Genomic DNA, 16,388 nt, shown 5'->3' with positions numbered 1-16,388 from the left:
TTGCAGATGTCAAAGTGATACCCAGTATCCACATCAGTCAGTACAACCTCCTGTAACTATAGCTCCTTAACTAGAGCTTCAAGGGACTCTTGCATTCTCTTCCCGATTCCACAAACACAGGTACACATTGAACGCAAACAGTGAAAATGCATACATGTGCACACACATGAAAACACATACACAGAATCACACAGAACCACTTAATTTTAAAATTTTTCATTTGCTTTTACTAAAATGGACTCTCTTTTGCTTTCTTACTTTACTCTCTTGTATATACTTGGTCTTTTGTCGAATAATGTGCGAAGAATGACCAATGAATTTAGTAATTTATATGTATAATTGTTGACCCAAATTTGCATTACTACTATTGAGAAAATCTTAATATGTTGTGTTCTTATAAGTTTTTTCAATAGAGATTTAATTTATTAAGTCCAACATGCTTTAGGTGGCACATCAGAATTATCATTGAACAGTGTGCTCAATTGTAAATAATGGTCTCCTCAATTATTACTATAAATTACCTAAGATGATAGTTTAAAAGTGCAGTCCTAAAGGTAGAAAATGAAAAAATAAAAATAAAGAAAAAAGAGGAAATAAACATTCTGGCCTTCTCAAGAAGCAAAGGTTATCATAATATTTTGAATTATTTTATAAATAGATGATAAAATCTATAATAATAAATCTAATAATATATTATTATTTACATATTTTATTTGCTTGCTCATAATATTTTATTGTGATTTTAAATCCTCTAATCTCATACTTAAATAACTACCAGATTGTGAGCCTTCTATAAAAATTCAGTCTATGAATCTGAAAGTATCAGCAGAAGTGATGTTCAGAAGATTTTACAACAACATTTTTAAATTGGATTAATCATACATGTGTGAATAAGAATGAGGGGACAGGGGAATACAACAAGGAGTACCTTCTGGAATTGCAAGTGATCACACCTCTTCCAAAATACTGGAAAATAGTCAAAATTTAGATAGAAAACCAAAGTCAGAGATAAAGTACATTTGGGAAATATTTTATAGACCAAGAATAATACAGATGAGATAAAACACAAGGCCAACAAGCAATTAGACCTCAATTACAAGTTGTAGAAAAGTTAGCTGAGAGCTTCATTAATACAAAAAAAAAAATTCCTTCTTAGTTGAAAGCAGCTAAAGACTAACCCCTCAATCCATGTAGTTACCATTGCCGAACAGGCTCTCGGAAATAAGAGTAGCACAAGTGGAATTTGAATAACAGGATATTGGAATGTACCCAGTGACTTCATAGACTCTTGTGTCCATAACATCCATGCCATTGAACAAGAAGCAATTATTGACTGTATGAACAAAACATGTACAAAAAGTGGGCTTTTATAACTCATAAGTACAACATAAGAAAGAAAATTACAAAAGATTTCTGTCCTTCAGATTGAACTTGAAGGGTCTGAAGGAAATGTTGACTGGGTAATTTGTTTTAAAGTGGCATTTCAGAAACTCAAGAGCTTGTTACTACATCACCATGTTCCCAACAGCTTAACAATACTTCCCTTATTCCTGGATGAAATGTTCTATTATCTTTTATTATGAAATAGTTCTGATTATGAAAGAGCTTTGGCATTTTCTAGTATATTTTCTCACTTAGTAAAATTTGGTTTTAGTCAAGCTTTCCTGGTGTTTATTAAAATCTCTCAGTTATAAAGACTTTCTTTCCTGGAAGAGTCTCAGAACTGTACATTTCTCATGTACAGTTTTCCTGAAACTGAGAATAAAATCCATTTTAGTAAGATCTGTTTTCTTTTCCTTTGCTCTTTATACATAAAAAAACATATCGGTGAAGAAGAATTCAGCCTAGTGAATTACTTTGAAATTAGGTCAACTTCAAACTCTAAAGATGAACTTACAAACAGACAGATTACATGGGACAAATTCTAATACCATAGGAACTCTGAGAATTTTGTTGACTACGAGTATGGTATCACAGTCACAAAAATGTGAACTTCAGTTCACTTTACCTACATGATATATACATTATATACACTAATTCTGTCTTGGGAAACATCCATATCCAAAATATTGACCATTTATATTATCTGTCATATAGGTGGTATGTAGTCCAAATGAAACACCCACAAAATAACCATGTGGAGCAAAACCATGTTATGAAGAAGACGTGTTAGTAAGGTCGTCATCAGTATCATAGAGCATATAAAATATAGCTTTGATTTATCACAATCCTCAAACTACCAATACTTCCTTGATCTTTGTTTTGTTGTTATTGTTGTTTTGGTTTCTCTGTTGATATAAAGTTTCACGATGTAGTTGAGACCGACCTAGAATTCAACCATGTAGCCCAAGAAGTTCATAAACTCAACCTCCTTCCTCCTGCCCCATCCCACAAGTATTACAGGCATAAACCTCCGCATCTAGATACAACAAATAACATTTATAGAGGAAAAGCCCTCATGTTATATGTAAACCAGTTCTTAAGAGTATAATGTTAATATTATGAGACATTTATTGTTTAGTCTATGCCACCTTCTTTACAAAATGTGTAACATATGTTATACTATCTTATATTTGTGCCAATATCTTGAGATATAGTTCCCAAAATGTCAAGTGAAAAAAAAAAACTGATGATTGGTCTCCAAGAAGCATGTATATAATGAGACATGGTATAAAACCATGTTATAAATGCTCATATTGTTTCCTAATAAAATTTAATTAACATCTAATAATGATTATAAAAGACCAGAGAGTAATTATAGAAAACCAATGAAAGAAAATATAAGAACATGAAGTAGCCTGAATGGAGAAAAGACCACCAATGTGAAATTCATACATCTTTGGCTGTAGTTAAATAGTAACATTTACAGCAGCATATAAAGTCAGTTTCCACTATGCCCGTCATTTGATAGGTACTCTTGAAATCCAGTGTGTAATTCTTGGGGGAACAGCTTCAAACATTGATCAGTACACACTGGTACTAGCCATTTTTTTTTTTTTTACCAGTGGGTTGAAGCCATTGCTCATCACTTAACTATTTAGTTCTTTTAAAGGCCAATTGTGTTCCCATATGAGTTTTTAATCTCATTAATTAAAAGTTTAAAGGCAGGGCCAGTGAGAAGGCTCATCACAGAAAAGTCCTCGTCATATAATCCTGGTGATTTGAGTTTGAGCTCTAAAATCCATGCAAAAGTAGACAGAGACAACCAAACTCACAAAGCTCTTACCTCTGCACACTGAGGTGCACACACACAACACACAAGTACACACATAAAGAAGCATTCACAAACACCGTCACACACATAAACACAGTACTAACATCATTTTGACACAAACAGAAATTGAAAGCAGATCTAGAAGGAAGCTCTAGACAAGTTTGAGAATAAAATAACAACAAGGTAAACCATAAGTCTTGGTAACTTCTGGGAGAAGGGGAATGGTTACATAGAAAAAAAATCATGCTTTTTTAAGTTAGGCAGGGAGTTGAAACAAGATACAAAAAAAAAAGAAAGAAAAAGAAACTATTTTTCTTTTTCATTAATTAATGTATTTATTCACTTCACATCCTGATAGAAGCCCCCACCTCCTCCATATCCCCATACCCACACCCATCCTTACTTTCCCTACTCTTCTGAGAAGGGGAAGACACCACTAGGTATCCCCCCACCCTGGCACATTAAGTCTCTGCAAGGTTAAGCATATCCTCTCACATTGAGTCTAGACAAAGCTGCTCAGTTTGAGTAACAAGATCCAAAGACAGGCAACAGATTTAGGGGGCAACCACCTCTTCAGTTGTTGGGGGCCTGCATGAAGACTGAGTTGCACATCTGCTACATATGTGTGAGAGACCTAGGTTCAGCTCCTACATATTCTTAGTTGGTGGTTCAGTCTCTCTGAGCCCTCAAGGGTCCAGGTTAGTTAACTGTGATCCACATTTTTGATATTTTTATTTGGTATTTTAAACATTTATAGGGGCATTTGTGAAGCTTCCATTTCTAATGTTACTAGGGAAATTGGGGATGAGTTCCAAAGCCCGTGATGATGAATTAGCTCAGCCTAAATGACCTTTAAACTCTGTCTAGCTACCTAACAGGTCATATGGCCCAGTTCCAAAGCACTATGATGCTAAAATGACACCGTTTACATAAATAATTCTCTCATATACCATTAGGACCAAACAGCCCCTTAAATCCATTCCACAACCTTAGATTCTTCAAGATTCATTTAATCATATATCCAAGTAATTTTAATTTTATTGAGAGAATTGGCCATATTGTAAAGTTAGTGTATCTTTGAGCAAAAATATTGAGTTTTTAGGGACATATTCTCATTACTCAGAAGCATATTTGGCAATTGGATACTCCATAATAATCTAGTAATTGTGTTAAATTACTTTTTTAATATAAATAGTACTGCTAATATTTCTATCCTGCTCTATTTATTGTTCAACTCACAGTGAAAATTTTGACTGCCTTTCAATTTTAGCATTTATTTTCCAGCTAATTCTAAATAATTCTAGTATAACTAATATCATAGGAAGGGCCAGTAATGGAACACAAAAAGCCCCTGGAAGCAAGAAGCTGTAGAAAGGTCAAGTCCCATATTCTGTTAATGTAATGTTGTTATGGTGTGATGATGGAGAGCTAGCTACTACTAAACCCATTGAACTTCTTTTAGAAGAAAACTACACAAATAGAAATGAAGAAAAGATCGCCAACTTCTATTAACACCACATTGGACATACTGGAAGACACCGCCCTTGGACACAAAGAAGGTAAAGTGAATAAAACTGCTTGAATGCTACACAGTATTGAACAATTCTCAGTAGTGAATTATTTGCAAAATCCATTCTTAAATCATTGAGAAGTTCCTTTAGACAAATAACACTGTGAGGATATTAAGATATTAAGCACTATATGAAAATTCAGAAGATGTCTTCAACATTAGAACATGTCATTAAAAGATATCAAGGTGCAGTCACAGACTGCATACAGTACCAGTTGCAGCTGAGAGAAACAGACACAGATGTAAAGAGGGAGAGTCAGATAGCATCTGCATGATGACAATTTATGTAGTGAGCATAAGCATTTTGTAGCCACCTCCTGTTGCCGTTGCCGTGGGCTACATTTGAGTATCTTCTGAATGTCCATGAAGTGCTAGTCATTCCACGGGAACAGGGTCTCTTAATTAATTGATTATCGATTGCAGTTTCTAAAGGTCCACATATTTTTCACCACAACTAAAACATATAAATATAAAGAATGTGTTAACTGACTGCTTATATTATGTTAGTAAACCTCAGTGCAGCTTCAGATGGTCAATACTTCTGTCAAGATGAGAAGATAAATCAGGAACTTTGGTGGCAGAAGTATTTGTCTTATCTGATGTTCTTCAAAGATCACCTGTATAATCATAATATCTCAGAGTATTTTAGATTCATCTAATTTTTGCTTTTAATAACTCGTTCTTTATCATACACAATTTCAAAAGCTAATATAATGTAGACCCATACAAATCTAGAAATTAAAAATCATCTTATTCTCACCCATACTTGGTGTATGAGAAGTTTATGCTCTCCTACTAATGCATTGTTGGCTTCACTGACATGACATTTTTCTAGCTCAATAGTCACAAACAAAATACAAGACATGGATTTCATTTTGATATGTATTAGTATAAACTATTTATATTTGCTAATTCCACATATAAAATCAAGTTCTGCAGAGTTCTTTGCATGAAAGTGTTAAATTTGTCTACTTAAGAATTTAAACATTTTTCAATAGTTAACTTTTCTAATCTTTCATTTTAGAACCAGAAACGCCCAAGAAGAAATGCCCACTGTGTTGGCAAAAGTTTACTAAAACTTGCTGCATATGGAAATGCTCTCCCTGTTGGATAAAACTGACCGAGTTTGCTGATAGAATTATAACACACCCAGTGGCTGATCTTTTTCTTGTTATATGCATCATTTTGAACATATGTTTCCTGGCTTTAGAACATTTTCCAATGGGTGAGGATCTCATGTCTCTCCTTTCAATCGGAAACTTGGTAAGAACTCATTATTCATTGTTTTCATTCAGTTTTATGTGTTGTGATTTTGTAATTGTTATCCTTGTTTGGTTTATCCTATAACCCCACTATGTTGCTGTGAGCATGGATTGTTCTGGTATTGAGTAAGATGGTATATTTATACCATGTACACTTCAGCCCCTACATTATAAATAGTGTTATCATCAACAGTTTGACAATTAAACTTCAAAATACTATCATTTAAATTTGGAATCCTATCCTGCCGCTTGGCAATGAAATTAAATGGAAATGATTTATTGTTTAATCTTTCCCAGACATACATTCTAGGTATGGATGTCCTATAATGAGCATAGAGCAGGGGTGTGGTGGTATCAATGGTAGCTTTCTTCTGCATTCTGAATCCTGACTACAGGAGAACATAGACCCATTTGCTTCAACTGATTTTACATTAGATTGGTGTTTATCATTTTTAACAGGGTATTTTTGAGATTTGTGTGTGGTTTTTTAAATACAACACGAAACCAAAATAGATTTCTATGGATTTATGAACATGTTAACACTCAAACAAATGAATGTTGCTCAAATCTTTTAACTGCTTTTGGTTATTTAGTTGCTAAGTACTATACACAAAACAAACCAGGATTCCATTTGAAAGTATACATTTACTTGATACTATAATAGCAGGATGCTGAAGAGATGGCTTAGTGGTTAAGAATAGTGCTCTTGTAGAAGACATAGTTCGGTTCCTAGAGGACCTAGCACCCACATCAGGCAGCTCACAACTGCCTGTAACTCCAGGTTCAGCAGGAATCTAACTCTTTTGGCCTCTGCATGCATCTGCACTTACACACACACACACACATACACACACTAGTTTTGTATTGTTGTTGTTTCTGTTTTGTTTTGTTTTATGGCTTTTTTGGTTTTTCAAGACAGTGTTTCTGTGTACAACCCTGGAACTCAATCTGTAGACCAGGTTGGCCTCAAACTCAAAGATCCACTTGCCTCTGCATCTCAAATGCTAGAAATAAAGGCGTGTGCCACCACCAACACATCTTTAATAAATAAATTAAATTGTTAAAACAATAGTTTAGAAATCACTGTCAGCATAACTTTTGAAAGATCATTTCCATAAGTTTGTTCTGGAGTTTTTCTTGATTGTCTATGTACTTTTTAAAGGTTATAATATAAGTACATTTCCACTTTCCTCCCTTCAAACACTCCTATATATCTTCTCCACTTTCTATCAAATTTATGGTCTATTTTTTTCACTAAGTGTCATTGCATGCATATATACACATACATAAATGTGTACTTACGTTCTTTTATGAGTTGAATGGTTGAATGCTTTAATATATATTCTATATTTCCAAAGGAAGTACTTCAAATGTAATCACATATTCAAATACTCTTTTTCTTCAAGAATAGATTTTATTAAATTATCATATTCCATACATTAGAAATAGAAATACAAAATCAAAGAAAATGTATGAATTTATCATAATACAGACCTTAAACTAATAAGGGTCTGAAAAGAACTATGTTGCAGGTCAAGGTGTGGAGCTCCCTCAGTGCCACAGGCCTGTGTGTGAGTGTGGAGCTCCCTCAGTGCCACAGGGCTGTGTGTGAGTGTGGAGCTCCCTGAGTGTCACAGGCTTGTGTGTGAGTGTGGAGCTCCCTCAGTGTCACAAGCCTGTGTGTGAGAGTGTGGGCTTCCTGAGTGTCACATTGCTGTGTGTGAGTGTGGAGCTCCCTCGATGTCACAGGCCTGTGTGTGAGTGTAGACCTCCCTGAGTGTCACAGACCTGTGTGTGAGTGTGGACTTCCCTGAGTGTCACAGGCTTGTGTGTGAGTGTGGAGCTCCCTCAGTGTCACAAGCCTGTGTGTGAGAGTGTGGGCTTCCTGAGTGTCACATTGCTGTGTGTGAGTGTGGAGCTCCCTCGGTGTCACAGGCCTGTGTGTGAGTGTGGAGCTCCCTGAGTGTCACAGGCCTGTGTGTGAGTGTGGAGCTCCCTTGGTGTCAAAGGCCTGTGTGTGAGTGTGGAGCTCCCTCAGTGTCACAGGCCTGTGTGTGAGAGTGTTAACTGCAACTGGGGAAATATTCTTACCACATGTTTGGTTTCCTTTCAGGTTTGTACTGGAATTTACACAATAGAAATGATTTTGAAGATAATCGCTATGCATCCGTATGGGTATTTCCAAATAAGCTGGAATATTTGTGACAGTATAATTGTGGTTTGGGGGTTAACAGCAATTTTACTAGCAGATATTGAAGGAATAACTCTTTTTATATCATTCCCAGTAAGTAGAATTCAAGACCAACTTTTCATTTTATTGTAGTATATCTTACTTTCTTGAAAATGAAAGGACAATATTAAAACATTTTAAAATGGAAATATTAGATCCTCTGTAAAATTCATTTAGTTTTAAAAATGATATTTAATGTTTTCAGTATAAATAAATGTGGGAGAATATTAATGTTAAAAAAACCAAATATGTTATAAAGAAAAACAAAAACAAAGTGTGGATATTTTTGCCAACCAGATATTAAAATTCAAACCTGTCACAATAAGAAAAGTACAATATTGACTGTGAATTAACAAGTAGGTTAGGATCATATGTATAGAATTAGTGTATAAAATTATAAAATGTGTAATATGTTTTATGAATATAAAGTAATCACTTGTTCTTTATCAATAATGTTGAAATTGGTATAACTTTAAAGTCTTTATATTCATGACTACATAATTCTGATGAAACTTTAATTGTGTATCATAATCAACGCTGATCTGTTGATTTTTTATCTTTTATTTTACATTTGTCTATTAGTTGATATTTATAAAATTAGGGAAATATGGACCACCATTTAAGAATTTGATGCACATCCTTGGTAGCGCATTCGTGGCCCTGAAAGACTTGGTCCTGATGCTCTGCATATTCATTTACTTCTCTGCCGTGTTTGGCATGAAGCTGTTTGGTCAAAGTTACAGAGATTGTGCCTGCCACATAGATCAAGACTGTCAGCGCCAACGCTGGCACATGAGTGACTTCTTCCATGCCTACATGACCGTGTTCCGCATCCTCTGTGGGGAGTGGATAGAGACATTATGGGAATGTATGGAGGTTGCAGGCCAGGTCTGGTGTATTCCTTTTTACATGATGGTCATTTCAATTGGAAATTTATTGGTAAGTATTGATTGCCTTTATTTCTTCTTAACAACAACAATAACAAAGGACCCTGGTATACTGTATATATTTGTATTTGATGGATTGATAGAATCTAGTGATTGGTAGCTGCATAGTCCAAAATACTTGGTACTTGGTGATTACCAATTGAAACCAGATTGGTCCAATTTGACCCATGTAGTAACTGAAAAATATATACTGGATTTAAGTCTTATTCCCAAAAAATGTGTGTTATTAATAGATTTGTAGTTATATGATCATATTTAAAAGCATATAGTTTAATGAAATGCAATAATATATCCTTTTGTAAATGTTACATGTTTCCATATTTCCATATGTATTCCATATTTCTATTGGCTAGCACAATGACATAATGTTATTTATCAAAGTAGCTTTGACATCACTTGGAAATGGTTAAACCTGCATTTTCCAATTTCATAGAGGAATATAGAAACATGATTCACCTTTTAACTTTATTCCCAAAAGATGTATTTGTCCATTAAATTTTAAGAAGCACTTAAATACAACAGTGGCTGTCAACCTCCTGCACACTGCCATTACCTGGGGGAATTGTTAATGGTGTACTCATGCCTTGAATACATGACCACAGATACTGATGTTGTTGATATGTTGTGGACTTGTCACTAGACAATGATTTTTTTTTTCATTCTTACTTGACCAAGCAGTGCAGCAATGATTATAAACCAATAGATATACAACTGTCCTGAATTAGATAAGGAAGAACACTTTTACTTTCCAATTTCTTTACCATTGATCTACTGCCAAATGAATTGAGCAAGGATCCTTCACTGCTTCTAAAACAATCATATGGCATAAAAAATTTTAAATATTTCTCACAGAACAGAAAAAAGGAAGTGATATTTTATTTTTTATTTTTTTATATTTTATTATAGATTTCTTAAATTTTCTTTTTCTAATATGTCATGAAAATCAATTGTTTCATAAAAGACTTAAAAAGAAGGAAAAACAGTAATCGAAAAGTATTATATATGCAACAATTGAAAACAGGATTAAAATTGTTCTCTGTAAATTAAACAGGACTTGATTATATTTCTCAGTGATAGTAAAGTCAAAATATACACTTTTGTTGCTTTTAAAACCATTTTATATCTGATGATTTTTAGTTAGTTTTGCATAACTTATCTGTATCCATTTACTATGAGACAATATTTCATGTAATGATTGTTTCCCTGGCTTTAAAAAAAGTATTAGATGTTGAGCTCAGTACCATGGCTAACTCTGGAGCTTACCCTTTATTTTTTTGGCAGGATCTTTGCACATCATGCTAGAACTGGGCTCAACAGAAAATGGGTTTGCCATAGGCATTTGTTAGTCGAGTGCTTGTCTTCCAGTTGTAATATACAACCTGTTTCTAAGTTAGTGTTTGTTCTTTCACTTTAAGGAAACCTGGCTCCATGAGGAAACAAGTTTTGGCATATAACAATATAGAATAGCCTTATATTTTTAACACAGAAACAGAAACAAATCAAACTGCATATGTTGGTGTTATGAACTGACAATTAGTTGCTTTGTGGAGTAGTAAAATTCCTGCTAGCAGACACAAGTCCTCATGCTCAATCTTTAGCATCTAAAGAAAACAACTACAACTACCCAAACAAAACAGCAACCCACCAAACAACAAAATGGAAATCTGTTCACATAATCTACTAGCAAGGCACCGACCAATGAACACTGTGATGCAGTTGATAAGTTTTCATGTCTCAGGCTAGGACTTTTAGATGTCTGTTTTTATCATATTAAACAAAACAAGCAGGATACATTCAATGTCGTTTTCTTTTTTTAAAGATACTCTACCTCTTTGTGGCATTGGTGAGCTCTTTCAGTTCATATGATGCTACAATGGAAGTGAGCAAAGAAGCCAAAAATCTTCAGCTTGCCATGGCCAGGATAAAGACAGGAATAAACTCTGTGCTTCTTAAAATATTGTGCACAGAAAGAAGTGTTCCTACAGAAGCAACAGACCAAACATGTGATCCAAGTGTTAAAGAGAATATTTCTGAACATACTCTCTCTGAACTGAGCAACACCCAGACGTTCCTCAGATATAAGGACCAGAGCAGTGGCACTGAGAAAACTCCAGTGACTGAGTCTGAGAGCCAGTCACTGATTGCTAGTCCCAGTGTCTCAGAAACTATGCCAATCGCCTCAGGAGAATCTGATATAGAAAATCTGGATAACAGGGAGACTCGGAGCAAGTCTGGAAATGGAGGCAGTAAAGAGGTAAGGGGTTATATTATGTTGATTATTAATATGGGTTTGTGGCTTTGTTACAAAATGCAAACCAATATTGATGTTATGCAGTTAAAGTGCACATTTGACCCTAGCTCTAGCTTCCCTAACTACTAGATTTCAGGGGTTTAACCAAACTACTTAAATGTTCAAGCTTTTGCTTCCTCATCTGAAAATGAAGATATGTTTCTTTTAGAGGCAAGAGGTAAGAGATAATGTCACAGTAGCATAGAGAATTTGCCTAGACTAAAATGACATGCAGGAAATATAAGATGGTTTAATAGTAAAATTCTATAAATTAATAAGTAAGATAAATTGTGGTGATGAAAATCATCTTTAAAACACATACATGCCATTATAAAATCAATGTGTATGATTGGGAAGTTCAAATTCCTTGTGCATTATCATCTTCAAGATGTGAGAATAGCTCAAAGGAGTGCAACATGATCCTTGCTTGCTTGCTAAGAATGAAAGTGTAGTTCATTCATGTCTACCTTATATAAAAAAATATATAATGGATTAAGACAAAAAACTTAAAAGTCAATAGTTTGAATTGCGACTAGTTGGTAACTTTATAAATTCCTGTCTTAGAAAAAACAACAAACACAGTTAAAAGGCTAGATATTGTTGTTAACTTACCTTCTGAAATATTTAATGTTGTATCCTTTCCACTTGCAAATAACTTGGTACAGTTTAGTAAGAGATATTCTTACAGAGAACACTATGTGCTGTATCAGCTTCTAGCTCTGGGTCTCATTAAACATCATCTCAAGTCAGTTGAAGGCCTTAGAGAAGGATAGATTATGGCTTTTCCATGTCCCCATCATGCCTGGCAGCACTTTCCTCAAAGGTTTGCTGGTTAGGCATCTCTGGTCTATTAAAATGCCTCAAATGTGTCTTCTGACACAAGTTCAGGATCAGTAATCAGTAGCCCCTCAGCTTCTCTCCGAGCATATCAATATTCTTGGCTTTTTTTTTTTTTACCCTTAATGACGAGATGATAGGAATCCTTATTCCTCACATATCCACACATATCTTACTTCTCTGAAGACTTGGCGTCCATGCATCTCTAGACAAAACTGCTATTTACCATGGAAAAATCTTGATAATATCATGAGCAAATCTAGAGCACAAAATACAGAATAAAACAGCAATGTAAAATAACCATAAATATTGAATTTCAGAAACTGTCAATAATATTGTGTGCTTATTTAAGCTTTTATTTCATTAAATAACTTCTCAAAGATGTATTCCATTATGCATATGCTTAGTTACATATTTAATTGGGCAATTTGTCAATTATGTAGTCCAAGAATATTTAATGTACATTGGTGTAAAAAAATTAACAAATTGAACATGAAAAAATACTAATTTAAGAAACACATTTTTATTTGTATACATTTATCCCTTCATTAAAATATTATGTATATACATAAGACTGAAAAAATATATATCAGATTGTGAATTTTTTTAAATAGTGCTATATCACAATATATTTTTCATGACATTCAGTAACTTACCGAAATAAATTATAATTATAATTTATATTTTAAACTATATGTGATATAATAAAGGAAAACTGTTGAAAGATCATATTAATAGCATATGGACAAGTGTTTGATATCTATAGCAAGTGTACAAGTATCTAAGTAATACTTTTCTACTTACTTTGTTTCTTTGATCAAGCAACACGTTTTACTGAGGTGACAACTGGCATGTAAAAACTAAAGCAAAGAAAGCTTTCCATTGTACTGATTGTACATAAGCTCACAAGAAATGACCAAATATCTATAAGGTTTTTTCCAAACTCTAGCCAAATAATCCTGCAGTAATAATACTTTTATATACTTGTATGTGATTTTTTTAAATTAGAAAAAAATTTTTGGTGCTACTGACTTAAAGGATCCTGGTGCATTTAAAAGATAGTATGTTGGTGTCCATTTCAAAGTAAAGTAAACTGAAGAATTTACCATATATACAAAGCAATCAACACTTTGACTCGGCAGCCCTGAACTTCAGTCATGGGCCACTAGAAATGAAGAACCTCTCTGTCCCCAGGATCTTCCTATGCAGTCTATTTATTCATGTGTTCCATTCTGTACAGAGCCCTCTTCTATGTGTCTGTTTCTCTTTTCACATCGTTATAACCTCATGTGCAAAGTTGGCAAACACAAAATTATCTGGATTGGATTAAACATTAATATTGAAATTTATTGTCTACTCAATAATAGAATGAATTATTGCAATGTGTCTGCCTAATTAAAATAACACATATGTGTCTCATGTAAACTGGCTTAAAAGTCAAAACTCAATTATTTTATAAACTATCAGTAAAATGCTTTATAGATAAACTTTAATTTTACCCAAAGTTATTTCACTTAAATATTTCAAACTAACTTAAAAAGCAAAGCTATTTATACCTAGTGAATTTAATTTCAAATCAGCTCCAACTATCTTGACAGCTTTTAACTCTGATAATATTATTCTTGTATATCATATTTACTTCTGAAAATGAAATGAATCTACAATAATTAAGTTAAACTTTAGCTGTAACTTTTGGTGAGGCTATAATTTTTTTTTTTCTAGAAAATGAAGCAATCTAGTTCATCTGAGTGCAGCACGGTTGATATTGCTATTTCTGAAGAAGAAGAAATGGTCTATGAACGTGAAAAGTCCAAACTTCGTAAAAATGGCAAGTAGTTGTTTTCTTAGTAACTACATTTGAAAATAGACTATTTTTCTGCATCTCAATAATGACGCAGTATTTACTTTGAATCTTAATTGTAAAAAAAATGTATACATATTGAAATGTGTGCATATCAATCCATGTATAATTTAACAGATACAATAAGTATCAAGGAAAAAAAATCATCTTTGAGAAAAAAAAGGAAGAGTCTGTTTGATCCAATGTAATGTGGTAGTTAAAGCTATTGCTGGCATCAACAGCTTCATTTCATCTTTCTGTCTGTCTGCCTGTCTGTCTGTCTGTCCATTTACTCTTCTACTCACTGCCTTCTGATCTAAACAGTAATAAACTTCAGAAAATGGTTACAAAGATAAATTTGTAAGTTTTCATGAGGGGTATGCATTTGCGTGTACAATTTTAGAAAATAATCTTTTCCAAAAATTAGCAACACTCAGTAATGTCATCAGCAGCAACATCATCCGAACGCATTGACTCAGCCTATAGAGACAGAGACTGACATAGTTGATACAGAAAGGAACTCTGACAACCTGTGATTAGTGGAATAATATCGATAGTTTACTCAATATTTTCATGATATAATATAGTTTTCATGGTATAAATAATGTTAAGAATATATCTTGCTGGACAGTGGTGGCGCATGCCTTTAATCCCAGCACTTGGGAGGCAGAGGCAGGCGGATTTCTGAGTTCGAGGCCAGCCTAGTCTACAGAGTGAGTTCCAGGACAGCCAGGGCTACACAGAGAAACCCTGTCTCAAAAATAAATTCCCCACAAAAAAGAATATATCTAAAGTTTTTATTTACTTAAATACTTGTAGTTAATGCAACTGAATACAGTATACTAGAGCAAGGAAGTGTAGCTAAATTAACTCTAGACTATATAGACTGCAAGTAAGTAAACTAATTTTGACTTCATGAACTGAGTCAATTTAATTTTCTATATACTTTATACAAAAATAAAACATAATTGTATGTTTATAGATTTATATAAAAGTTAGTGCATATAAAATATACAACTTCAATGAGCTATTTAGCACACTAGATATATAATGTATACTTCCCAGTGATTTATAATTCATATTTCTTTACTAGTAAGATTAATAAATTACTACAGATTTGGACTTTTTAAATCACTGCAGTCATTAAATTACTAACTGCCAAAAACATTCGATTGATAGCTATTAATTAAGAATATTTGTGACTCAAATTATGGCTAAACAGAGCGCTTGCTATATAATCCAGGAAGCCCAGAATTTGGATGCCAAGTATCTGCATAAAAGCCAAGTCTGGTGATCATGTCTGTAACCCCCAAATTGGTGAAGGTGACAAAGGTCTACCCAGGAATCTGCAGGCCAGTCTAGTGGAAATGGTGAGGTGCAAATTCAATAAGAGTCCTGTCTCACAACATAGATGTAGAAGCAATTAAGAAATACATCTCCCCATCAACTTCTCAAGAACTACACCACCACACATTTAAACACACACACACACACAGAGGGGGAGGGGCAAGGAGAGGAAGAGGGAGCTGAAGAGACAGAGAGATGGAGGGGATCTAGGAGACAGAGAGATGGGGAGGATGGAGAGACAGAGAGATGGAGACAGAGATGAGGACAGACAAACAGAAATGTGCGAACACACACACACACAAATATTTCAGCAACTTAAGTTCAAGGGCCTTAATCAACTAAGAAAATGGTAGAAATATATACATTTTTTCATAAAGAAGCACATTCTGGTACTAAAAGCACAGTAAAGTGATTTTTTTTAACTTTACCTCACACTCAAATCCAGTTTTTTACACACCCCAATCATCATTCACTTACTGAGCTATAGATTTATTTGTGCTAACTCTCTCTCTGACAAGAAGGCAGGCTTCTTACAGCTACATGTACTCAACTCATGAAGTACTTGAATTCCTGACTACCTCTGTTAACTGTCTTGCTCAGGTTCCACATTTCCATGCTGCTTTAAAATCAATTTCAAGGAAATTGTGTTGACTTAATATTATATGTCAATATAAATAATTGTGTCTTAAATGATTGTACCGAGTATTCAAAATAGGATTGACAAGCTATCACACATGTGTGCACATAGGAGGGTAGCATTGGTGGACTGGTTTTACTTACATTAGTACGTTTTCCTCTAAGGTAGAAAGGGCATTCTGTTGTATTGACCTTGAGCATCTCATCTCTTCCTT

General features: G+C 34.1%; 1 protein-coding gene across 4 annotated transcripts in view; it reads left to right on the top strand.

Annotated features, from left to right (window-relative positions):
* The window catches only part of Scn7a (sodium voltage-gated channel alpha subunit 7), an 82,956-nt gene that overhangs the window by 49,250 nt on the left and 17,318 nt on the right, over positions 1–16,388 (top strand). For 3 of the 4 annotated variants that reach the window (XM_076928845.1, XM_076928844.1, XM_034496144.2), the window contains 6 exons: positions 4,677–4,773; positions 5,809–6,047; positions 8,160–8,330; positions 8,859–9,215; positions 11,043–11,477; positions 14,073–14,178. In XM_076928845.1, coding sequence (XP_076784960.1) covers positions 4,677–4,773; positions 5,809–6,047; positions 8,160–8,330; positions 8,859–9,215; positions 11,043–11,477; positions 14,073–14,178 — 1,405 coding nt within the window. The remainder of the gene's footprint in view (positions 1–4,676; positions 4,774–5,808; positions 6,048–8,159; positions 8,331–8,858; positions 9,216–11,042; positions 11,478–14,072; positions 14,179–16,388) is intronic. The other variant, XM_076928846.1, reaches the window with a different exon arrangement.

The sequence above is a fragment of the Arvicanthis niloticus genome, chromosome 2 (genome assembly GCF_011762505.2).
Source record: "Arvicanthis niloticus isolate mArvNil1 chromosome 2, mArvNil1.pat.X, whole genome shotgun sequence".
Lineage (NCBI taxonomy): Eukaryota > Metazoa > Chordata > Mammalia > Rodentia > Muridae > Arvicanthis > Arvicanthis niloticus.
The sequence above is the reverse complement of the archived record's forward strand: the minus strand, read 5'-3'. Positions and strand labels throughout refer to the sequence as shown.